Source organism: Lutra lutra, chromosome 3 (assembly GCF_902655055.1).
Source record: "Lutra lutra chromosome 3, mLutLut1.2, whole genome shotgun sequence".
NCBI classification, from domain to species: Eukaryota; Metazoa; Chordata; class Mammalia; order Carnivora; family Mustelidae; genus Lutra; species Lutra lutra.
The window spans coordinates 28697861-28721801 of record NC_062280.1 but is presented as its reverse complement, the minus strand read 5'-3'; the positions used below and the strand labels follow the sequence as shown (position 1 = coordinate 28721801).

Genomic DNA, 23941 nt, shown 5'->3' with positions numbered 1-23941 from the left:
GGTAGGCAGAGGGCTACTCCTGATCACATGGTGACTTCCTGGGTCTCTCTTCCTCCCCAGAGCGCTGATGGCTGCCTGCTTAGTGTTCCCTCCCCTTCTCCTTTCCTGCGATTCAGGAAAAAATGAACTGCTTGCTGGTTATTTTTTAAACTAGGTATTATTCAAATACCTTTGGGGCCACCTGTCTACCTCCATTTCTTCTATAATGTATTATAGCCCTAGGAATCTGATGTAGCATTTTCCAAAGTGACTTCATGTGCCCTTGCTCATCGGACTCTCCTAATAGCTTCTAATAAGTGGAATTATTGGTGACTGTCAATGATTTTGTTGCCTTATATCACTTCTGGTATCAGACCCCCTCTACTCTGGGTGACATTTTCCACACTCCCAGCACACCTTCCAGCTGGGTCTGACATTGCCCTGCCAAGTGTGGTCATGTGACCTAACCTGGCCAGTGAGAGGGGCCCATTCCCTAATTCCTGATTGGCTCAGGATTGGGCACATGACCCAAGCTAAACCAATGAAACTCAACCCCTGGGACTAGGGGGAGTTCGGCTAGACTCGATGAACCAACTAGTATCCTATAAGCCTGGAACTTGCAGACTTGGTCTTTTCCACTGCAGGGACAACAGCTGACAAACAATGATACCACTGCAAAAGAAAGCTGAGCTCAATGATAAGACTGCCCTTGGAATCCGAGGATCCAGAAATGCCTGCACTCACCAGGACATAATTTCCCACTTCTTTATTTCACCGGCTGGTAAGTTTTCCTCTTGGTTTAAGCTCCTTAGTGTTGAGTATGTCACTGGCACCTGAAAATGTCCTGACACATTCAAGGGTGTCATCTCCGTGGAAGGTGAAGGAACATGTTGGTCAGAGAAGTGAAATTTGCCCAAGGTCACTTGGATGTTGCATGAAAGAGCTGGGAATGGAACCCAAGTCTCTAGGGCCAGTGACACCTGCTGGCTTATAAGCAAAGGGCAGGTGGCCTGGTTGTTGCTGGTCAGTGCCAGCAGCACGGAAGGCCCGGGCCATCATTCACGGCTATGTCCCAGTGGGTGGATCACCTAAGGCTCTAGGAAAATGCTTCACCAGCCCTAGAGAACCATCGCCAAATGACCCTTGTAGCTGGGCATCCCCAAAGAGACCTAGCCCTGGGACTTGCCCATTCAAGACAGGAGTAACCTGGAGCAAGAGAGCAAGGAGAGCTGCCCTTCTTCTGGAAGGTGAGGACCATGGCTCCTTACTCCATGCTCACCCTAAGTGCAGCCCTAATCTGGGGGTCCATGGCAAGGTCCGTTGCTTAGGGTGAGGAGTAGGCTGAATTGTGCCCCGGGGGTGGGAAAACTATGCCTTGGTCTGGCCCCAAGGAAATGTGGAATTAGGCTAGTGTTGCCCAGTCTTCAGTCATATCAAAGCGACCTTTAAGAGTTCTGCTATGGGGGAGCCTGAGTGGCTCAGCCAGATGAGAGGCTGGTTCTCGAGTTTGGCAAAGGTTGTGATCTCAGGGTTGTGGGATCGAGCCCAGGGTTGGACTCTGCACTCAGTGGGGAGTCTGCTTGCAATTCTCTCTCTCCCTTTCCCACTGCACAACCCCCAACCACTCATACTGTCTTCCTCTCAAATAAATAAAAAAGGGGGTTCTGCCAGGGCCTAGGGTCTCCTTTACTTCATTCCTATTTCAATAAATATCCTTAATTACTTTCATGTATTGAAAACTGTGATCACTTTGTGGAAACAAAAGAAAAAAGAACACTGCTATCATGTGTCAAAAATATTAACCCAGGGGTGCCCGGATGACTCAGTCAGTTGGGTCTCTGACTGTTGGGATTCCAGAGCAGGTTATGATCGCAGGGTGGGGAACTAAGCCCCACATTGGGCTCCATGCTCAGTGGGGAGTCTGCCTGTCCCTCTGCATGCACCTGTGTGCTCCCTCTAAAATAAATAATAAATTATGAAAAAGATACTGACCTCAAAGGTAAATACAATGAAAACAAAACCAGGGTGTTAAAGTTTAACTCAAGATAGTTGACCAACTAAGGTGCCACCTGGAGTCTGGCTCTGTTAGAGACTTATTGAAGAGAGGCCAGGACCAAGACCTTCTCCCCTCAGTGCTAGTCCTCTCCCCTGTGGCTGGAGGTGCACCTGTGCCTCCCACGCTTTGGGGGACACTGAGGCAAGCATGTCGTAACTCCGACCAAGCCCACACAGGCAAGCAAGGACGTTATTTCAGCACTGTTTCCGGCCAAGGCTCTTGGAGCTCAGTAACTTGGAGCTCCCAGTTAGCAGCCTGGAACCAGCAATAAAGATGGTCTCATGGAGTGATAAAGCCCCAGTTAAATTATTCATTCATTCAAGATTTATTGAGCGCCTCCTGTGTGCCAGGCACCGTGCTAGGCGCAGAATTACAGAGATGCATAAGATACAGTCCATGCCCTGAAGGGTTCACAGTCTAGAAGGGGAGACAAACATGTAAACAAGTAAAATACAATGTGAGAAGTGCCACGAGAGAAGCATTTACAAAGAGCAGAGGTAGCCTGGAGGGTGAGGAGCATGGGGATTGTTTTCCTGGAGGAGGGGGCCTTTGAGGGGCATTGTGAGAGATGAATGGGTGTTTGCCAGGCAGATAAGGCTGGAGGAGCAGGGGAAAGGCATTCCAGTCTGAAGGAACAGCATGAGCAAAGGCACAGCGGCATGAAACTGCGTGTCTGTTGGGGGGTGGGGACTGTATTCTGGTGGTATTGCTAGAGTTGGTACCAGACACTATGGCTGGAGAGAGAGGCAGAGGCGGGATGATGAGGGGAAACCGAGGGCAGGGGACATCTCAGAAGCTCACTAGAGGCGAGCATTGCCTGAGGGAAAGCTTGAACACAGGAAGCAAAGGCTCCCGAGGTGTGCTTCCTCGAGGACCTCAGAAATCCTGGGGTCCTGGAGGCTGCCACTCGGTGGAGAGCGGATGGCTCTCTGCTCCCAGGCTTGATTTCTGCAGTCTGCTGCATGGACCCCCTTCCCCGGCCAGGATGAGATCAAGGATCGAATGAAAAATGACGTGAGGAGGTTCTTGGCAAACTTTAAAGGGCCAGAGGAAGGGCTTTATAACTAAAAGAGGAGAGGGACTGAGGAGGGTAAAGCAGGAGTGAGAACAAGGCAGAAGTTCCTAAGAACAAGGGCCATGAGGAGAAAACTGACGCGGCGGGGTACATGATGGCTCTCGCCCCTGGGAAGCAGAGTCCTTTGGGCCCCAGGGCAGAGGCCAGCTGCACAGGGAGCCTGCAAGGCTGCGGTCCAGCATTCCCTGTCTCCTCAGCCTGAAGGCGCGGTGTCAGGGGCAACCAGGACCCTCCCCCTTCCAGGCTGCAGGGGGGTCACTGAGGCGGAGATTGTCCAGACATGCAGACATCCAGCCCTTTCAACTTTCCCAGAAATGGCTCTGTTTGAAAAATGCCTTCATGGGTGGGGGACAAGGGGGCGGGCAGGGGGGAGGCTTGGGGAGGAGGGCCAGTGTCTCAGGGCACAGGAGCCCAGCTGCCCCTCCGAGTGACCGCTTTTCCAAGGCACCACACCTCTGGCCACTTTGGGGGCCTGAGTGTCTTTCCCAAGCCAGGAAGGGAGAAGGGGGAAGAGGACTCAACCTGCTCCTGGCTCCTGCTGCCCTTGGTGAGAGTGAGGCCCTACTGAGGGAGGGGCGACCAGCACTCTCCACGTCCTTGACAGGGACAGAAGTGGGGCCAGGGAGGAGGCCCCCTCCCAGCAGGGTCTGGAGAGGTCCCAAGGCTCCCCCTTTCCTCTTGCCCTGGATAACTCCGCCTCCCCCTGTGGGGTCTCCAAGCCTTCAACCAGCCTCTGTCCTTTCGGTCTCATGACCTTGTCCACTTGTCCCTCCTCCCGTGACAGTGCTGGACCCTGAGGCCCCCCATGGGCGCCGATGGAGGTGGTGGTGGGAGCAATGAGGGGGATCATGGTGCGGGTGGTGGGTGGACTCCCCGCCATGGGGGATGGGCTGGGGTGGGCGGGGGGCTGTCACTTGCTCTTGTGCAGGTCCTTCAGCTGGCGGAGCTTCTCCAGGAGCTGGGCCCGGGAGTAGTCATCATCCCCGATGGGGCCCGGGCCTGGCCCCAGAGCCTCCTGCAGCACCAGGCAGTGGGTCCTCAGGAACGGATTGTAGGAGCGCTCCTCTCCCAGCGTGGATGGGCACTGCGGGACAAGAGGCACCAGGTTTGGCGGAGACAGTCTGGGAAACAGACCCAATCAGGGAAGCCATCCCCCCACGTCCCCGGTTTCAGGGTTCAGGGGGCCTCCCTTGAAGGCCTGTGCACCAAACATGTCGGGCCTCTAGGGACAGGTCTGCAGGCCACAGCTCAGCATGGAGGGGTTCCTGCTGGGGCGTGCCCTGGGGGTCCCCCCCCCCGACCCCAGCCCCCACCCGCCCGCACCGTGCTCTTGCGCTCCATTCGCTGCCTCTGGACCCACTGCATCTTCCTCTCTCGGGCCAGGTTCTCAGGCTCCACCACACCTGCGAAGCCCAGGTTCTCTTCTGCATACTCATGACCTGAGGCCCAAGGGAGGGGAGGGACCAAGAGAGAGCAGCAGTGCCGTCAGAAAAAGTCCTCCTTCCCCCCAGGCACCTGATGGCCAGGGGGAGAGCCCCAGTCGCTGGGGAGCCCTGCCTCCTAGCCCTCACGCTGCCCCTGCCCAGCTGTGCAACCTCAGCCGAGTCATGGCACCTGAGCCGCAGTTTTGTCATCTGGCATGTGGAGCAGATAATGCTACTAGAACACAGATGTGTCCCTGGTGCCTAGGATTGAGGCTGGCACTCGTTCGGCATTCCATCAAGTATTTGTCAAATGAATGGATGGGTAAATGTGCGTTCTGAGGATTAGCTGACATCTCTGTGATGTGCTTGAGAATCCATGGCTATCTGACGTTTGTGGATATATGTAGGGACGTGCAGTGTCTGGACGGACGGATGGATGGACATGCCACATACACGCCTGGGGACAGATGCACATGCAATGTGAGGTATGGGTGCCTGCAGTGGACACGTGCAGAGTTGGGTTTACTGACTTCTCTGATAAGCAAAGGTGATTTTCTGTTCTCCGCTCTGGATGTAAAATATCAGCCATCTCTCTGGGATGCCCCGGGGCCTACAGGGCTCCCCGGAGGCTGAGGGCTGGCTGTCAGGGGCAATTGGCATGAGAAGTAGAGGCGTGTTCCAAGCCAGTATTCCAGAATGAAGGGGGCTCTGCCCTCACAGCTCGAGCTGGCTCCCAGGAGCCACCGGGGGTGGAGTGGTATCCCCTCTGGGCCAGTTGCAGGGGCGGCTGGGACTGTAAGGGAGTGAGGGAGGAGGAGGAGGGGGACCTCACCAGGCCACAGCAGAGTGTCATCCCCTAGCCCCAGCACCGTGTCCAAGGAGCTCAGCATGGTCTCTGCGGTGCCCTCAAAGGTCCGTCCTGGCGAGGGGCAGCGGGTGTGTTACAAGGTACAAGAACACAGCTCGGTGTAAGGTACAGGGAGCGGGCTGCGGACCAGCGTGCATAGCTGGTACTGGCCACCAGCTCTCAACCTGGCCCCTGCCACCCCCACCCCCAGGCATCTACACCCTCCTTCCCACTGGTTGCTGAGCCCACATGCTCACTCCCCAACTAAGCCTGTGGGAAGGCCTGCATTGCACATACTGACATGTGGATGGAGAGGAGGACGGAAGTGTCAGGCTGAGTGCCCAGGGCCCCAAGCACAGTTGGTGTGGGGTGACTCTTTTCCACGGCTGCCCTCTGAGACTCCACACAGCCTGGGACTGTGATCCTCCCCTACCCACGGGTCACCCTCGCATTCAGGGCTTCTCTACTTTTTGTAACCTAGTCTCTCCAGGTACTGGAGAACTAGGCTCCACCCAGTGGAAACCCACGTCCTGCCAGGTCTGTACTCTGTGACAAGCATCATCTCGTTCTGTGCATCCTCTGTGGGAAGTTGCGAGGGTATTAAAAACCACGGGCTCACCCGGACGGGAATAACAGCAAGGCAGTGTCTGCACTGAAAGCAAAGTTTTCGTGCACTGCATGGGGCTGTGCTGTCTTTGGGTTTTAGCCCTGACCTCTCCCTCCTTTCTATCCACCCCCGCTCCCGCTTCCCTTTTGATGAGGGGGAACTCACCACAGCCAGAGAGGAAGAGGAGGTCCCCTGAGAAGAGACAGGAGGGACCCTTGTAGGGCTCCCCATCTAGCAGGTAGACCAGATGGCCTTGCGTGTGGCCTGGGGTGGCCAGAGCGCGGATCTGAAGTCGTCCCACGCTAACCACATCTTGATGACACAGGGGGCTGAGAAGCAAGGCAACAGGGGAGAGAAGGTGCTAGAGCCTGGGCTGTGCTGGGCCTTGCCCCACGCGATGCCCAAGGACCTTGGTGAATTGAAGGAGGCAGGGCTTCCACACCAGAAAGGGAAGGCACTGACAGTGCCCAGGGCTTCAGATCCAAACTCTCACCTCTCCCACTCTCGGGGACCACGGCTGGAAGAGTTGGGGGGTGGGCTGTCTGCCCTCTAAGGGTCAGGAAGGGGTTCAGCAAAGATCTAGCTGCTGGCACTCCTACAATACTCGACTACAGGACGGGGTGTGGGAAGGTGCGCATGGAAGGGCCACCCACCCCAGGACAGGGACTTACTGGGTGAGGTAGGGGATGCCATCCTGAGGGCTCCCGTACACCCGACAGTCCTGGTGCCGCCGGCTGAGGTCACGGTTCCCTCCACTGTGGTCCCTGGAGGACAGCAGAGACAGGAAGGAACTTTAAGGGGCAACGGTACTAGGCCTCCTTGCCTTCCTTGTTCCAGATCTCTAGGCCTTCAAGCCTTGAGCCCCGGGCTTCTGAACTGAGCCAAGCTGTTCACACCTCTAGGCCTTTGTTCGAGCTGCTCCCCTGCTCGCAATGTCATCTCCACGACCTGCCACCTCTCCCCTCCATCGCCCAGCCAGTGCCCACCAATCTTTCTGGACTCTCTCAGCTCCAGGGTCGTCAGCCTCTAAGTCCTCCAAGTGGATCTGGTCACACTTCACCAAGAGCCCCCCACCTCCTGTGCCTTGTGCCAACTGCCACCTAAATGTCTGTCATCGTTATTCCTGGTCACGCAGGGCTATCTCCCCTACCGGATTATAATCTCCTCAAGGAAAGAACTCACAGGGTTTGCCCATGTCCCAAGCACAGTGGATATCTAATACGTGCCCGAGGAATGAAAGATAAATGCCTCTCCTGCCCTCCTCTAGGGCTCCAGGAGCCTGATAAGCCCCATGGTGAGAGACCTGCCCCTTCCCTCCTTTTCTGCTGGTGCTCCCCGAGACTTTATGAAGAAGGTGGGTTCCTCGCATCCCGACTCCCTGCCCCCCAGCCCAGCCTCTCCTCCCTGGGTCTAGTCCTGCCAAGCCCACAGGGGCAAGGGTTGGCCAGGGAAGATCTTCTGGACTCAGGCCCCCACCCCAGCCCCTTACCAGTGCTTGTGGGTGCAGAGGATGGCAACCAAATTAACGCCCTCCTTTTCAATGGAAGCCTGGGGGAGAGAGGAGGCACTGAGATGGAGGGGTGGTGTGTAGTGGGGGCAGGGGCACAGGTGCCAGGTAAGAGCGGAGCGCAGGGAGAATGAGAGGGTAGGGAGGAGAGGGCTGGGGAGTAGGGGGGCAGCTGAAGCTGAGCCACAGCACAGGGGAGATCATGGGGAGGTGGGCGGAGGGAGGCTCGAGGGGCAGAGGAACACACAGGTACACACGTCCACAGAGAAATAAGAAATGGGAAGGAAAGATGGAGAGACCCAGACACCGACAGACACAGATGAGGAGAGAAGTTAGAGGGTCAGAAAGGCGCCACAGAGAGTGAGAGACACAAGAAACCTCAGACCACGGTCCTGAATCTGCATCCCCTTCCCTCTGGCTCCGTTTCCCCCAAAGCTGTAGGTCCCCCACTCCCCAGGCCATGCCCTGGACTCTGGCCCCTCCCCATATTGTGGTTTTGGGGGTCTCTGTGTGTTCTTGCATGTTGGGGTCCGTGTGTGAGGGCACAAGGAGGGGGCACATCCCACTGGCAGAGGGATCAGGAACAGCCTCTCTCCAGTGAGGGAACGCTGCCAGTCCCCAAGGTGACCCAAATTACCCCCAGTCCCCCAATCCTCCCCGCAACCTGTACGGCCTGAGGTCTGAGGGGTCCACAGCCACAGCCAGCCGGGCCTGGGTTCGATGATGAGGTAGCTGTAGTTGTCTGAGAGGACGGGATGGGAAGCACCTTCACTCCTGGATGACAGAGATGGGCTGTGGGCAGGGTTCGGGCCAAGAGCCCAGCGAATTGCGGTGGGGGGGAGAGTTGTGGCGGGGTGTTGGTGGTAGTGGTGGAGTGAGTGGTATACGATGCGGCATCGGCGGGAAGGGTGGTGGGCACAGCTTGGGGCCATGCTGGCCGGGACAGCCAGAGCTCACCGTTGAAGAGGCGGGGCTGGGTTCTGGAGTGGCCTTTAGTGGTGCGATTTCCGAGCCCTGCGCAGCTGCTGGCGATAGAAAGGTACCCCAGCCAGGTGCGGGTGTACAGACTGTACCTGCAGGGCGGGAAATCTGCGCTCAGCTCCGCCCCCCGCACGCTCGGCCCCGCCCCCGGCGCAAGAGTCCCGACCTCCACACCTTGGCCACACCCCCAGTCAGCGCTTCTCTCCGGTCCTTAACTGTGTGCCTACGGGTTGCCCTGCTTAGTCGTCAGGCCAAGATAGAGAATGGGACAGACACACCCAAAGCCCCAGGGCCATCCGCGGAGATGTGAACCGAGGGATTCACGGAAGGGACTCAGAGGGTGAGGGGTTTATTCCACAAACGGTGTAGGAGTTAGGCCGCTGAAATGAGGTGTAAAAAAGTAGTTCCAAAGAGCAGGGGAGCATCACATCACGCGGGGAGCTGCTGAGCCAGATTCTTTGCCCCATCAACCCCGTTCTGCGCTCCTCAGCCCGACGGGAATGTTGCATTTCTAGCAAGCTCCAGGTGATGCTGGTTGCTGGGGTCCAGGGACCAAACTCGAGAGCCTCTGGGGCGGAGGAGGAAGACCAGGCAAGGTCCAGTGGCAGCAGACAGCAGGGCCGTGTTTTGGGGAAACTACAGAAAGTGCAGTCTGGCGGGCTGGAGGAGGAAGTAGGGAGTAATGAAGCGGGATGGCCTGACTGACTCTCCGTCTTCCTCGCCACCCATGTCAGGCCGTCCCAGGCTACATATGGAAAAGGCGGAAAAACGCGACACAAAGAGGGGTCTTGTGACTAACAGAGTCCTCCAAACACAGGACGGCAGCATGCAAGGCGAGCCTCAGGGGCAATGTGTGAGAAGCGCAGTCGCGCAGGGCCCCACATGGGCTCAACGCTCCACTGCCACCATTTTGAAATTCTTAATAATTTTGCCTTTGGTTATGTGTCCCGGAAGTGAAGAAAGTGAAGTCGGAGGCCACACATTTGCACCATGCTCGTTCCCTGATGCCCCACCCCCATTCACTGTGCCAACGATCACAGGATTCGGGTGGCCCCACCATGGTGGGAAGTCAAGACTCAAATGGTTCCAAGGTGACTATACACCTATGACTGAGTGAGGGCCCGAGAGGCATGCCGTTGGTCCAACCAGAACTTGCTTCAAATGCATGAAGAAGGTGTTCTAAGAAACACAAATGACCAAGAAATCCTGCCCCATCCTTTCACTTGTGTTACTTCCCTGGAAGATCCGTTTTGGCTGCAAACATTGCTACAGGAGGCAAAGGAAAGAGGGTAGCCGGTCTGTTCGGTCCTTTCGCGTCCACCCGGGCTCATTAGTAATCAAAAGTCGACCGGGCTGGCAGAATGTGGGCGTACCAAAAGTGAAAATAGAAAACAGGTAAGTCCGTTCTGCGCAGCATTCCACTTCTTGGGTAGAACAAAATACTATCTGCGTACAGCTAGGAAGTGTGAATTACAGTTTCGGTGATTTCATATGTGACTTATATGTCCTTATATTTGCATTTGAAACGGATTGTACAACGGTGCCTGGGTGGCTCAGCTGGTTGAGCCTCCTGCTCATTTCAGCTCAGGTCCTGGCTTCAGCGTCAGGGAATAGCGCCCTGCGCGCTGGGGGTGAAGCCTGCTTGGGATCCTCTCCCTCTTAAACAAACAAAAAAATGGGGATTATATAATAATAAAGCAAAAGGCAAAATTCATGCTGATAATTTAGATTTTTTAATTTTTCTTTACTTAGGCTGATGTTAAGTAGCAAATGAAAAACATCAGGACAAGTCCCAAGAGAAATTGTAGAAGAAAGGAAAAACTTATATTTTAGAATGTTTCATGGCAACTTTTCCTGCTCTTGAGCAAGAGGCTCCGGATTCCATTTTCCCACTGGGCCCTGCAAATACTGTGCACAGCCCAGCTAGCTCAGGACCAGCCACCTCAAGCTGTCTCACACCTCGGCCTCTCAGAAGGAAAAATGAGACCGGTGGGGTGGGTGGGCCAGGGGCGGGGGCTTACAAAAGTCTCCTGTGCGATGTTTAAGGTTATCCAGCAAGTCAGTCAGAAAAGAAAAATCTGGCTGATTAAGACCGAGACAAAGAAGGGGCATCTCGGTGGCTCCATTGGTTAAGTGTCTGCCTTCACCTCAGGTCACGATCTCAGGATGCTGGGATGGAGCCCCATGTTGGGCTCCTTGCTCAGCATGGAATCCGCTCCTTCTTCTTCCCTCTGCCCCTCCCTCCCTGCTTGCTTGCTCTCCAGCTCTCTCTCTTTCTCTCAAATAATAAATCTTTAAAAAAAAAAAAAAAAAAAGGCTGAGAGGAGTCGAGGTGCAGGGTTGGGGGTAGATGGTGGACCCTAAAGGTCGACGGAGATTTGCTGTGTCTGTCTTGGGGCGGAGGGGGCAGAGACAGCCGCTCTTGAGGCCCCTCTGGGAAGAGCTGGCTCATTTGTCTACAAATAAGTTGGTCAAAAATGAGCAGGTTTTGGGACGCCTGGGTGGTTCAGTTGGTTAAGCAGCTGCCTTCGACTCAGGTCATGATCCCAGTGTCCTGGGATCGAGTCCCACATCGGGCTCCTAGCTTGGCAGGAAGCCTGCTTCTCCCTCTGCCTCTGCCTGCCGCTCTGTCTGCCTGTGCTCGCCCGCGCTGTCTCTCTGTCTCTCTCTCTCTCTCTGACAAATAAATAAAATCTAAAAAAAAAAAAAAAAAAAAAAAAAAAAAAAAAAAAAAAAAAACAAATTAAAAAAAAAAAAAAAAGAGCAGGTTTCCATGACTGCATTAGAGATTAATCACTGCCGTCCCTGCTCCGGGTGCCTGTGCACCTGTGTGTGTGGGGAATTTGGATACCCTGTGGCAGGGTTTTGCCATGCTTTCTGTGTCTTTATGTCCAGTTTCCATAGGCCTGCACCCTCCCTTCCTCTTACCTTCCTCCCTCCCTCCCTCCCTCCCTCCCTTCCTTCAGACTTTATTTATATATTTGACAGAGATAGAGAGTACAACCAGGGGGAGCAAATATGGGAAGGGGAGAAGTAGGCTCCCCACTGAGCAGGGAGCCTGATGCAGGGCTCAATCCCAGGACCCTAGAATCATGACCCCAGATGAAGGCAGACGCCCAACCAACTGAGTTATCCAGGCGGCCCAGCCCTCTTTCTGTTTCATTTTCTTTTTCTTTTCTTTTTTTTTTTTTTAAAGATTTTATTTATTTATTTGACAGAGAGAGAGACAGTGAAACTCAGGAACACAAGCAGGGGAAGCAGGAGAGGGGGAAGCAGGCTTCCCGCTGAGCAGGGAGCCTGATGTGGGTCTCGATCACAGGATGCTGGGATCATGATCTCAGCCAGAGGCAGACACTTAAACGGAGCCACCCAGGCGCCCCTCTGTTTCATTTTCAAATCAGTTCCAGATCTTCCCACTTTCACCCATTCAACGGTATTTAGTGAGGCCTGGCTTCGCTTTGGGTGGAGTAAGGCAGAGTCACTGCCCTCTGGCAGCTTATATGCTAGTGGGACAGACAGGATGACAAATACATTGTCAAGTCAAGAGGACAAAACCAAACTGGGCAACAGAACAGAGAATGGTGACATCAAGGAAGGCTGCTCTGGAGGTGACATTTCCAAGAAGCAAGGGAGCACTCGGGGCCAGAATCTGGGGAAGGCTTACCAAGAACTGGACTGACAGGAAGTATAAAAGTCCCCGCAGGGAGGAAGGGAGCCAGCTGGCAGGGGCTGCTGACTCCCTGTTCTGTGCTGTTGTAATCGCAGAGTTGGCACGACAGACATGCCCAACAGGAGGGGACTGGTTGGGACAACATAAATATTCTGGACTGCACTTTAGACCAGAAGAGGAATGTTAGTGGGACAACTGGAAAAATGTCAGTAAGGTCTGGAGAGTAGTTAAGAGTTTATATGGACGGGCGCCTGGGTGGCTCAGTTGGTTAGGCAACTGCCTTCAGCTCAGGTCATGATTCTGGAGTCCTGGGATCGAGTCCCACATCGGGCTCCCTGCTCAGCAGGGAGTCTGCTTCTCCCACTGATCTCTCTCCTCTCATGCTCTCTATCAAATAAATAAATAAAATCTTTAGAAAAAAAGAGTTTATATGGATGTTAACATCTTGGTTTTGCTGTCTGTGGTCATGGGAGACGGAACATTCAGGGGAGTTGGGTGAGAGGTCTTTGGGAGGATCCTTTGTACTGTTTCCACAAGTCTGAAATTATTTCAGAATGAAAACTTAAAAGATCACAAATAAGTCAATAAAATCATTTTCCTCTGTGCCCTGACACCACCTTGCATCCATGCTCGGAGTCCTGCTCCTGACCTCACTCCTTCCTAGTTAGACTTATGGGAAGGGCCCGGGCCCCGGCAACAGAAAGCTCTGGGTGCCAGTCATGGCTTGGGGCTCCCAGCCCTGTGTCCTTGGGTGAGTTATTGGTCTCTTAGATCGGCTTCCTCATCTACAAAGCGGTGATACCAAGACTTAGTCCCGCAGGACTGTGTGAACATTCAGAGACATACAACGAGATAACAAGTGTGAATAGTCTGCCAAGGGCCGGGTGGGTGGAAGGTTTAGCAACTGTCACTTCCTTCCCGAATTCAGCCAGGCCCCCATCACAGCTGTTGGAACATGGCTGTCCACATTCAGGAGGGACTGATAGTTGTTCCCTGTCTTCCCCTACTGAATGCTTCTTACACGTGCTTCCTCCCCAAGGGAAGGTCAAGTCCATGAGGACAGGGGCAGTGCACTGGGAGGCTGCAGTTAACAAGGCCCCCTTCGTGCATTCACTGTCTTCTGTAAACCTTGCTTCACGTGCTGGGCACCGGGCAGACAGGGAAGAGCAAGGCAACTCCGGGGGGCCGACAGAGCCAAACTAGGAAACGCATTAATGAGAGGCATAATGAGAGGCAAGTGGTCGAGTGCAGCTGGCGAGGGAGGAGAGCAGCAGAGTGGAGGCAGTCTGACTGTGGAAGGCCTGGCTCTTCCCTGAGGGTCACCCTGGAGCCGGGAGCCCAAAGGAGAGAGGGAGTGCAGACAGTCTGGGCAGTCCTCAGGCCCCGAAGCAGGAAGGAAGGCATGTTCTAGAAGTTGCCAGGCAGGGCTGGAAGGATGGAGAGTGCCAGGGAAGGGGTCAGCTGGGTGGTCAGGGGCCAGGCCATGGTGGGGCGGATAGGAACTGCTGGTAGGTTTTAAAGCAGGAGGCATATGCTTTGACTCCCTTTCTAAGAGCTTGCTGGCCTGCCGTGTTGGAGGGAGCGGTGAAAGGGAGCAGAGTGGCGGGTGGCAGGAGGAACTGAGTTGCCAGTGGGGGACCTGACCGGGCTTGGACTGGAGGGATGAGGTAGAGGTAGGTGGGAACGGATGCCAGACCTGAGATGGGTGCACTGCTTGGCTGTGGGGGGAGGGACGAGGTGGCCTCATGGGCCTGAAGTCTGGGTCACTATACAGAGCAGGGGAAGGCTGGCTTGGGTGAGAAGCAGGGGCAAAGATGCAGGGACCCTGGGATCCTGTCCCTAGGCCTGCTTTTTCCCCTGACAAAGACTTTTGTGTGACTCTCTCCAGTCTCAGAGCTGTGGCTCCTTCCTCGGCCTGCTGTGCTGCAGGCTGGCTGTCTCAAATGCCAGGAGCCCAAACCCATGCTTGTCAGCTCCTCCCCTTATCCCCTACAGCCTCTCTCTCTGGGAAAGGCCTTGTCACCCTCCCAGGGACACAAACTTGAGCTGGCATTTAACTCTCTCCCCGACACATGACACAGGCTACCAAAACTGAATCCTCTCAGTTTCACCTCCCCCAAGCCTCAGTATGGGTCCTGCCTGGGAACAGGCCCTAAAAGCTCTTCAACAGGCCCTTGCGAAAGCCTTTCCTCAGCTCTCTGCCTAAACCGCAAACCAATGGAAAATTTTAAGTTCTCAGAGCGCCACCTGAATGAGCCCCGCTCCTGCTCGAGAGCCTTCAGGGGCTCCCCGCTGGTGACAGGAGTGTGTCCCACAACCAGAACGGTCTAGAGCACCAGATCTCAACGTGCACGAAACTCAAATACACATTAAGCTAACAGACATGCTACCAGGGAAACAGACAATCTGAGAGTAGTTATTAAACTGTCAAAGCAGGGCGCCTGGGGGCTCAGTCGGTTAAGTGCCTGCCTTTGGCTCAGGTCATGATCCCAGGGGTCCTACTCCACGCTCAGGGGCAGTCTGCTTCTTCCTCTCCCTCTGCCCCTCCCCCACTCCTGTGCCTATGCGCTTGCTCTCCAATAAATACATAAAATCTTTAAAAAATAATACAAGATAAATAAAAATGTCAAAGTCCGCAAAACCACTATGCAGATTGCCTGGGGATATAGTCCGATGTAGGAAAGAACCAAGGGGGCTGAGGGGACGTTCACCGCGCAGCTCAGCAGGGTTCCCTCGAAGGCAGGGAGGAGGTTGGCTGGGAGGTGGGCACAGGGACTTCACAGGTCCGTGATATTTTGTTGCCGAAGCTGGGAGGTCGGGAGTTGCTATATTCTCTACCTGCTTTTGCACGCCTGAGACACCTCCCGCCAGTCTCGGACTACCATCGTGCCTGGCTCCTGCTCTCTGGCCTCGAATACCCTCCAGGCCTTCTCCATTGACTAGACCCCTAAGTATCCTTCAGAGCTCGGCTCAAGCCCCCCTCCTGATGGCCCCCCGCAGAAAGCCACCCTCTTCTGCTCCATCTGGAGCACTCGGCCTCTCCTGCCCCCCGCCCCCACCCCAGGGGTGGCAGGAGCTAAGCCCCCCAGCGGTAGGGCCTTATCCACTTCTACCCGGTGTCTAATCAGTGCCATGCACGGGGTAGGCGGACTCGGCTGGTGACCCAGCCCGCTCTGCGTGGCTGCTCTGCACAACTCCCCCGACAGAGTACCCCAGCACCAGCAAAACACAAATTGGCTCTCAGAGAATGCGGCTTAGTGGCCAGGAAAGGCGGGGGTTGTGGGGCGGGGGAGGCCAGTACGTAGGTGGGAAGCAGCAACCTGGAGCAGAGAAGGCTCTGTCCACTCAGTGGGCCCCATGTCCGCCTGTGGACCTTGTGAAGCCTGGTGGGAGCCTGTGAGGCCCAAGTTGCAACAGCCTCTGCCCCTGCTCTCCCCTCCCCTGCTCACCCATTGGCTGTCCAAGTCCCTCCCTCTCCCTGCAGCACCCACACACCCGGCCCAGCAGGGTGCTCTGATAACCAGGTCACCTAGACCCAAGGGCACGGGTGGGGCTGTGTTACAGGGCACAAAATCCCAACTTCCCAGGCTCTGGGGTCGGGGCCCAGGGCCACTAAATGGAAGAGATGGAGGGAGCAGTAGACGGGCGGGTCTGTCCACGCAGGTTAGAGCATGCCTCCGCAGCTCATGGGCTTCTCTCCCCAGCCACACCCCCGGGCAGCCCTGAGCTCAGTGTCTCCCATCAGTCATCTCCTGTCCCCCTCCAAACCACCTGGAGGCAGCTACTATCGTCCCTCCATGGTATAGACAAGGACACGGAAGCCCGGAAATGTGGAAAGTGTCCACCCAGATCACAGCAAAGGCGAGTGAGGAGCAGAGATTCAACCCCGGCATCCTGATCCTGGAGTTCACCGCGTGTGACTGTTGACATCCTCCCCAATCCTGAATGAGGGCAGAGGATGACATGAGTGGGCCTGAAGTATTTTCAGGTCACCCACCTCCTCTGAGGGCCTCTGTTGAGAAAATGCTACACTCAGGGTGGTTTCAGGGATCCAGACACACAGCCCGGATCTGGCTGCTGGGACCCTCTTGGATCACTGCTTTTGGTCTTTTTGAGACCAGACTTAAGCAGACCTCATTACATGTGCCACATTCGCTGAGAATGCAGAGGCTCAGAGACCCCATGGCCCTCCGGGAAGGAAACCCTGAACTGGAGAATCTTGAAGGTCCCTTTCAAATCTGGACTCTGATTCCTAATCCTGGGTTTATGACGGCGTTGATGGTTCCCTGCGCAAAAGAGCAGGAAAATAGAACAGATCCCAGCCAGGAACATGCGAAAGGGAAGGAGTCACTGGGAAGAACCTGTCTCATCTGCTAGCCCCCCCACCTTGCTGGCAGTCACTGCCCCATCAAATGGGCCCCTATGGCTTCCTTTCTTGTGTTGCCAGAGGCAAGAAGCAGGAATGCACTCCCTGCCTCAGTTTCCCTCCCTGTGAAACCACGTGCTCCTCCTCCGTGAAGGGGCAGCTTGGCCTGGAAAGGCACATGATTTATAAGATGCAGCTGACACACCCAGGGCCTAATTGGGATTCAAACTCTCTGCCCTGGGGTTCCCAGGCATCAGCAGAAATCTGGAGGTGCTAGTTAAACAGGAAGATTTGTACCTTTTCCTCTTCTGCCTGCTCTCCCCCCACCCACACTCCCCACCCCCACCCCCATCTCTAGACCCCATGCCCTGGCCCCTCGCCTGAATTCTGATTCAGCAGTTCTGGGCCCAGAATACCCACTGTCACTTCACCAAAAACAAAAGTAAGTTTCTTAATTGGTCTCCTGGGACTCAGAAAAACCACAGTGCAGGTTTGGGAGGGAATTGGGGCAAACTGCCTGGGGTGATCCCCTGCAGTTGCCCTGAGGGGCCCGCCCTGAGAGGTTAGAGCTGGGACACAGCCCGGGCCACCCCAGGGAGGGGTCACAGGCACACCTTTTGCTCCCAGCTTCACTGAACAGAGCATGGGTTCTCTGGCTTGTGAGTCTGAACTTCTAGTCCCGTGGGAGGCCTGTGGGCCAGCTGGGGACTGAGACACAGCCCCTCCCCCTCCCAGACACCCAGTGAGGAACACACAATGGAGCTCTTCTTCCCCTCCTCCCTCAGGCAGTCTCCCCATCTGGGCGAGAGAGGCCTGAGGGCTCTCAAGTGTCAGACCAAGCTTGCTCTGGGCCCTGAACACCACTGGACCCCAACAGGCAGGCCCAGGTTGCAGAGGCCTCTGGTCAGGGAGTACTTTCACCATCTCCCCTCATTCTCCCCCAGGACACAGCCTGACCCAGGCTTTGCACCTGACAGGGAGCTCTTTATGAAATCCAACCCAGAAATGCCTGTCTGAGGGCCAAGGGGCCTGAAGTGCTACTGGAACGGGGCCTGCTCCCAGGACCCTTAGGAACAGAAAGAGACTCAACGTTTGACGTTTTCTCAAAACTGAGGAAACCAAAGAAGATAATGAGACAGCTAAAAAGGCCCTAGGGAGGGAGTTTCCTGAAGCTGCCAGCAGGGCTGGAGTAGGGGGGTACTTCCCCATGCCCCGGAGAGGGGCAGCGCCTGCGTGGTCAGAACGGGCCTGCCTCGGGGGACCATGGGGGCCTATCTCCAGTCTCCGTGCCTGTCCGCAGCCCTCACAGCCCTCCCTGGACTCCATCCAGCTTTCCCCCACTCTCCCTCCCCGCAATGCCAGCCCTCTTGATTCGGTCCTGTTTCCTGGGCTAGGAGTCTAACGGCTGTGGGGGGAGGGAGGAATCAGACCTGTGGAAACCTAATGGAAGAACAAACCAGAATGGGCAGTGAAAGCTCTAAGGGGAAAGCCAGGGCCAAGGGCACACTGGAGGCAGAGATGAACTTGGACTGGGGAGCCTGGGCAGGCTTCACGGAGGAAATGGCACCTGTGCCAAGCTTTTCATTCACTTGGAAAACTTTTAACAAGGGCCAACTGTGTGCCTGGAACTGTTCTGGACACTGGGATACATTACTGGAAGAAATTTCTCCCCTCCTGTGGCTCATATTCTGGTTGGGCGAGGAAACCAATAAACCAACAGACAAATCAGTACATAGGATGCCCTATGGTGCTATATGTATCACAGAACAATGAAGCAGGTTCCCGGGGATAGAGCCCAGGAGTGTGAGCGTTGTTTTTTTTTATATGGGGTGGTTAGGGCAAGACTCCCCAGTAGGGTGAAATTTGAGCAGAGACCTGAAGGGAGCAGGGCAGCAAGCCACGTGGCCATCTGGGGGAAGAAGGTTCTGGTGAGAGACAACGGCAGTGGAAGGGCTCAGAGATAAGACTGTCTTAGAGGGTTTGGGGGGAAGAGCCAAGTGGCCCAAGGAGGCACTGCAGAATGTGCCAGGGGAGAGCACAAAAGGTGGGCTGGTCACACAGGACTTCAGCTATTCTGGAAGGATCTGAGCAGAGAATGGCACACTTCTGACTTAAATCTTAATGGTTTCGTTCTAATTGCTGCGCTGAGAACACTTTGGGACACAAATGCCAAAGGAAGCAGTTTATGAGGCAGGCAGGAGAGGACCCCGGGCTGGCCCAGGGAGACAACAGCGGAAGCAGGGATAGGTGTGTTCAGATTTGGGATGATATTTTATTACTTAATTATTTATTTATTTTAGGTATACTCTACACCCAACACGGAGCCCAAGATCGAGAGTCGTATGCTCTACAGACTGAGCCAACAGGTGTGCCTGGATATCTTCTGCAGGTGAGCTTTGAGCACGCAACAGCGTCAGACAGGTAGAGACAGAGGGAGGAAGGAAGGTCTGACTGGCCCCAGAAGGAAGTGTAGAAAGAGCTCAGGGCCTGCGGAACATGGCACTGGGCAGGTCTGCAGGGGTGAAGGAGGGTCACAAAGGCCTAGGTCGGGAAGTCAACTCCATTTTGTAAGCAATGTGGCTTGGGGATGGGGGCTCCCACTCAGAGCCACACTTTGGAAACTACCTTGTGGCAGAGGGGCCACTGTGGATGCTGGGGCTGTAGCTCCCCAGGGTCCCAAAGGCCAGCCGAAAGGAAAAGGACAGGCCATATTGGGGACGGCCCAGCCCACTGCCTCCGTGAAGCCTTCATTCCTGTCACAAGCAGGTGGGTCATTTACCCGGAGGCCCTCAGCTCGGGATTCTTGCCTCTTCCTGAAATCAAGCCAGTGGGCCTCATAGGCCCCAGAGAAGCAGGTTCCTCTTGCGGAGCAAACAAGATCTGTCCCAGGGACAGTTGGGTCAGGAGAGTCAAGAAAGACCCCCTCGGGGGCACCTGGGTGGGTCAGTGGTTAAAACCTCTGCCTTCTGCTCAGGTCATGATCCCAGGGTCTTGGGATCGAGCCCCGCATTGGGCTCTCTGCTCAGCAGGGAGCCTGCTTCCCTTCCTCTCTCTCTGCCTGCCTCTCTGCCTACTCGTGATCTCTGTCTGTCAAACAAATAAATAAAAATCTTTAAAAAAAAAAAAGAAAAACAGAAAGAGTCAGGGAGTGCAGAAGGGCTCTGGCAGCTAGGACTGTCTACCCCCAAAGGCTGGATGCCATCTGCTTTCCCAGTTGTGCAAGATGTTCCAGGCCCTGGATGAGCTCAGCTTTGTGCCTATTCACCCCTGCCTCTGAGGAGGCTCTGCTCAGGGCCCCATTCTGCAATACCTTCTTGACTACCGCTGAGAAGGCAAAGGGGCAAAAGGGAAACTGAGGCACAAAGCAGGGGGCACATATGGGAGAGTCCCATGCTCCCGATCCCAGCCTCCTCAGGCACCCCCTGACACTCCCTGGGGAACTTGTCCTGTCCTGCCTCCCACCATGGTTTGGGTCCCTCTTCCTGCTCCTTTCCCCTATTTCTTGAGGGCAGCACCCAGACTCTGTTCCTATCTGTGATCCCACAATCCCAACCCAGAAGAGTTAGGAGTTCACTGGATGAATGGAGAGATGTGGGATCTCCTGAGGGCTGGGTGGACAGGACAGTCTTGGAAAAGAGAAGTAAGAAAGGAAGCTCTTGAAGGAGCCTGGCCAACCCCACCCCCTCCTGCCCCCACCCCCCAGCCATGCTCCCTGCTCGAGAATGAGCCATTGCTAACATTTCCCAAGCACTTACTATGAGCCAGACCCTGTGCATTTATATGCATACTTTCATTTGATCCTCATGGGATGCCCATGAGGATGGTACCATCACCATGCCCATTTTACAAATGCAGACAACCGAGGCACAGAGAGGCTGAGTTATCTGTTCAAGGTCCAATGTCTACTACGCAACAAACCTAGGACTCAAAAGCAGATTTGTCCAACCCCACATGCCATGTGCTACCTGTCTCCCGTGCCCTGCCGAGTCCCCAAGTGTGCGTGTCTATCTCAGGTTAGCCTAGATATACAATCCATGATGCCCATTCATCCCCATCCCAAGACAACAGTAATTTTTTTAAAGATTTTTTAAAAATTTATTTGACAGACAGAGATCACAAGTAGGCAGAGAGGCAATGGGTGGGGTGGGCGGGGGAGCAAGCTCCCTGCTGAACGGAGAGCCCAATGCAGGGGTTGATCCCAGGACCCTGGGATCATGACCTGAGCCTAAGGCAGAGGATGTAACCCACTGAGCCACCCAGGCACCCCAATACAACTGTAATTATGTTTGAAGAAAGCCCTTTATAAAATCGTCAAACACCAGTGATGATTGTTATTAATGGTAATAATTGCTCTTCTCTTAGTATTTCCATCACCTGCTTTCCAACCCCCAAAGGAACCCTCCATTTGGGGTCCTCCCAACCACATGTTTAGGGTGGAGTGTGCCCCTGCACTCTGCCCCTTCCCATCACAGCCTGTTCCATCCCATCCCACCCACCCCCTCCATCCTTCCTGGAGGCCACCCCCAGTAGCAACACCTGCCCATTTCCCCCAGACCATTTCCTGCTCACTCCCCTCTGTCCCTCCCAGCAGCCAACAGCCTCTCCCCCAAGGGACTGAACTGATTGTTTCCCAGACCATGGAGGGGCAGGATCTGGAATTCTGATTCCAGGCACGCCCTTCTGCTCTGCAAATTTGGGGAGTTGAGTCCAAGGCAATAAGGAGATCCAGACAGGAAAGTCCAATAGGGAAACCGAATTCCAAAGAAGTTCTCTGAGAATTCCAAGTTTTGAGATTTGGAAACTTCCAGATCCTAAGTTCTAGAAATACTCAGACCCTCAGGATTCGGAGAAGGCAATCTTGGAAATTCTTATTCCAGAACTTTTGATTCCAGTTCTTTGTGGAAACCTTTCTTCTGCACTTCCTCAGGACATTTTTATGACTTCAATGTAACTAATTTTGAAAACCAGAAGTAAATTTAAAAATTTATCTCCAGGGCGCCTGGGTGGCTCAGTGGGTTAAGCCTCTGCCTTCGGCTCAGGTCATGATCTCAGGGTCCTGGAATCGAGTCCCGCATCGGGCTCTCTGCTCAGCGGTGAGCCTGCTTCCTCCTCTCTCTGCCTGCCTCTCTGCCTACTTGTAATCTCTCTCTCTCTTTCTGTCAAATGAGTAAATAAAATCTTTAAAAAAAAAAATTTATCTCCACACAGAGCTGCGAAATTCCCAGAAATTTTATGGGGAAATTTTTTTTTTAGGTCCCAAACATGAAATTATTTAAATATCTGTAAATCTCATTATTTTTTTTTTTAAAGATTTTTATTTACTTGTCAGAGAGAGAGGGAGAGAGAGCAAGCACAGGCAGACAGAATGGCAGGCAGAGGCAGAGGGAGAAGCAGGCTCCTGCTGAGCAAGGAGCCCGATGTGGGACTCGATCCCAGGACGCTGGAATCATGACCTGAGCCGAAGGCAGCTGCTTAACCAACTGAGCCACCCAGGCGTCCCTGTAAATCTCATTATTTAATGTTTTTTGCAGAGCAATGGTGACTTGGAGCCTTATCAAGAATGTGACCAGTTTTGGGATGCCTGGTCGGCTGAGTGGGTAGAGCATGTGACTATGGATCTTAGGTTGTGAGTTTGAGCACCAAGCCCTATGTTGGGTGTAGTGGTTACTTAAAAAAAAAAAAAAAAGAAAAAGAAAAGAAAAAAAAAAAATCTTACAAGAAAAAAAAGAATGCAACCAGTGTTCGAGCCTTTAGAGATGTGAATGCCCCAAAGCCGCACCCATGCAAGATTCTGTCTCCCCTTATGTTCTTCCACTTTTCCTCCAATTAGCCCTTGTATCTGTACCCCTTAGACTGAGTTTCAGTAGAACCCTAGGGCTGAAGCTTCTTTCTTCATTTTTTTTTTTAAGATTTTATTTATTTAGTTGACAGACAGAGATCACAAGTAGGCAGAGATGTGGGGGGGGGGGGCAGGCTCCCCACTGAGCAGAGAGCCAGAGGCGGGACTTGATCCCAGGACTTTGAGATCATGACCTGAGCCAAAGGCAGAGGCTTTAACCCAATGAGCCACCCGGGCGCCCCAGGGGTGGTCTGGGGAGGAGGGATAAATTGTACAATGTCCCCTCTCTGAAGCTCAGGAAATTCCCAGCCTTAGGCCCTCCCCCAAACCTGGCCAGTGGCCAGGGCTCCCACAGTTCCCATCCCCATCATAGCTGTCCTCAAGTTTGAGGTCCTGTCCCCTAGGCCTGCTGGCTGCGGGAAGGGATTGGGGCCCTAGGAAGCCTTCTTGTGGTTCCCTTCCTGCCTCTTAGTGTCTCCATGGCAGATCAGAGCTAGTTACCCCCCTAGTCTAGCCCAGGAAAGGGGAAAAGTAGGGAGAAGAAAAGAGTGAGGACTGGGGAAAGGGGATAGGAAAAAGTCATTGGAGGTCAGTGAACTTCCCCAAGCTGATTGAGGAGGGTTGGATTTCACAGCCTTGCCTTCGGACACGGGCCAGGGTAGGGGAGTAGAAGGAAAGAGACAGACCTGCAGAGTTGGGACTCTCGCTTGGGAGAGAAGAGCTGACAGAATGGTGGGGAGCTGGGTGATGGGGAGAAAGACAGGGACACATGGAAGCAGCTGGCAGTTTGAAGTGACACTTTGATGGTCTGAGGCATTCCTTCCCTCCTGCACCTGCCCTCCTTTTCCAGCTCCCTGTCTCCGGCCCCTCATCTGGCTCTTTTCCCCAGATGCCCCCTTTCCCTGGTCACCCTGGCCTGCCCCTCCAATACCTCCCCAGCCCATCCCAATTTTCCAGCGCCTCCCCCCCACCGCCCCCAACTCCTGCTCTGCTCAGTTCCCCCAAGACAGTGGCTTCTCCAGCCCGCCTCTTCGCTCTCTCTTCTCTGGCTCTGGATGCCCCAGCCCTCGCTCCGTCCAAACCCTCGGGCCGCCCCCCTCCCCCGACCCCTGCCTCTCGGTCCCCTCTCCCCTGAGCGCGCGCCTTCCCGAGCCCCGCATCCCGTCGCCGGAGCCCGGCACTAACCCGATTCGGAAGAGCAGCCGCTTGCTGCGCGCCATGAAGAGGCCGCGGAGGGTCCGCCGCGCTCGGCAGCTGCGGGGGCTCACCAGCAGGACGAGGACAAGGAGCAGCAGCCCGCAGCCGGAGACCCACAGCCACGGCGCAGACCAGCCCTGCCAGGCCATGCTGGGGGCAGGCGCCCGCGGCCGACTGGGGGCGGGCGGGGCGGGGCGTTGCTAGGCGACGGCTCGGCCCAGGCCCCTTGGCAGGGGATCTGCGGGGTTGGAGCCCCGCCCCCTGCACTGCCAGCCCGGGGGGCGAGGAGGGGCATTCTGGCCCCGCCCCAGTCTGCGACTCGCGTTTGAACCCTCCCCCTCGCCACTCTCGGCGCAAGCCCGGAATGCCACCCGCTGGAGGCGGCCTGGCCCC

The 23941-nt window shown here is 54.9% G+C and overlaps 1 protein-coding gene across 1 annotated transcript; it reads right to left on the bottom strand.

Moving 5' to 3' along the window:
* Positions 1–2336: 2336 nt before the first annotated feature.
* LOC125095087 (probable hydrolase PNKD) lies at positions 2337–23885 on the bottom strand. The gene is made up of 9 exons (XM_047721031.1): positions 23537–23885; positions 8453–8568; positions 8160–8269; positions 7478–7536; positions 6660–6752; positions 6154–6317; positions 5367–5453; positions 4434–4549; positions 2337–4194 (listed from the first exon to the last, which is right to left on the bottom strand). Exons 1-9 carry the CDS (start codon positions 23695–23697, stop codon positions 4021–4023), a joined length of 1080 nt encoding a protein of 359 aa, XP_047576987.1. The 5' UTR covers positions 23698–23885; the 3' UTR covers positions 2337–4020.
* Positions 23886–23941: the final 56 nt, after the last annotated feature.

Bases quoted from the DNA above. Each gene is read 5' to 3' on its own strand.
- LOC125095087 (XM_047721031.1), bottom strand. From the start codon at position 23,697: ATGGCCTGGCAGGGCTGGTCTGCGCCGTGGCTGTGGGTCTCCGGCTGC. The intron at 8,270-8,452 runs GTGAGCTCTGGC...TCTGTCATCCAG, and splicing joins CCAGCCCCGCCTCTTCAACG to GAGTGAAGGTGCTTCCCATC. The intron at 4,550-5,366 runs GTGAGGTCCCCC...CTTGGGCCTCAG, and splicing joins TGACACTCTGCTGTGGCCTG to GTCATGAGTATGCAGAAGAG.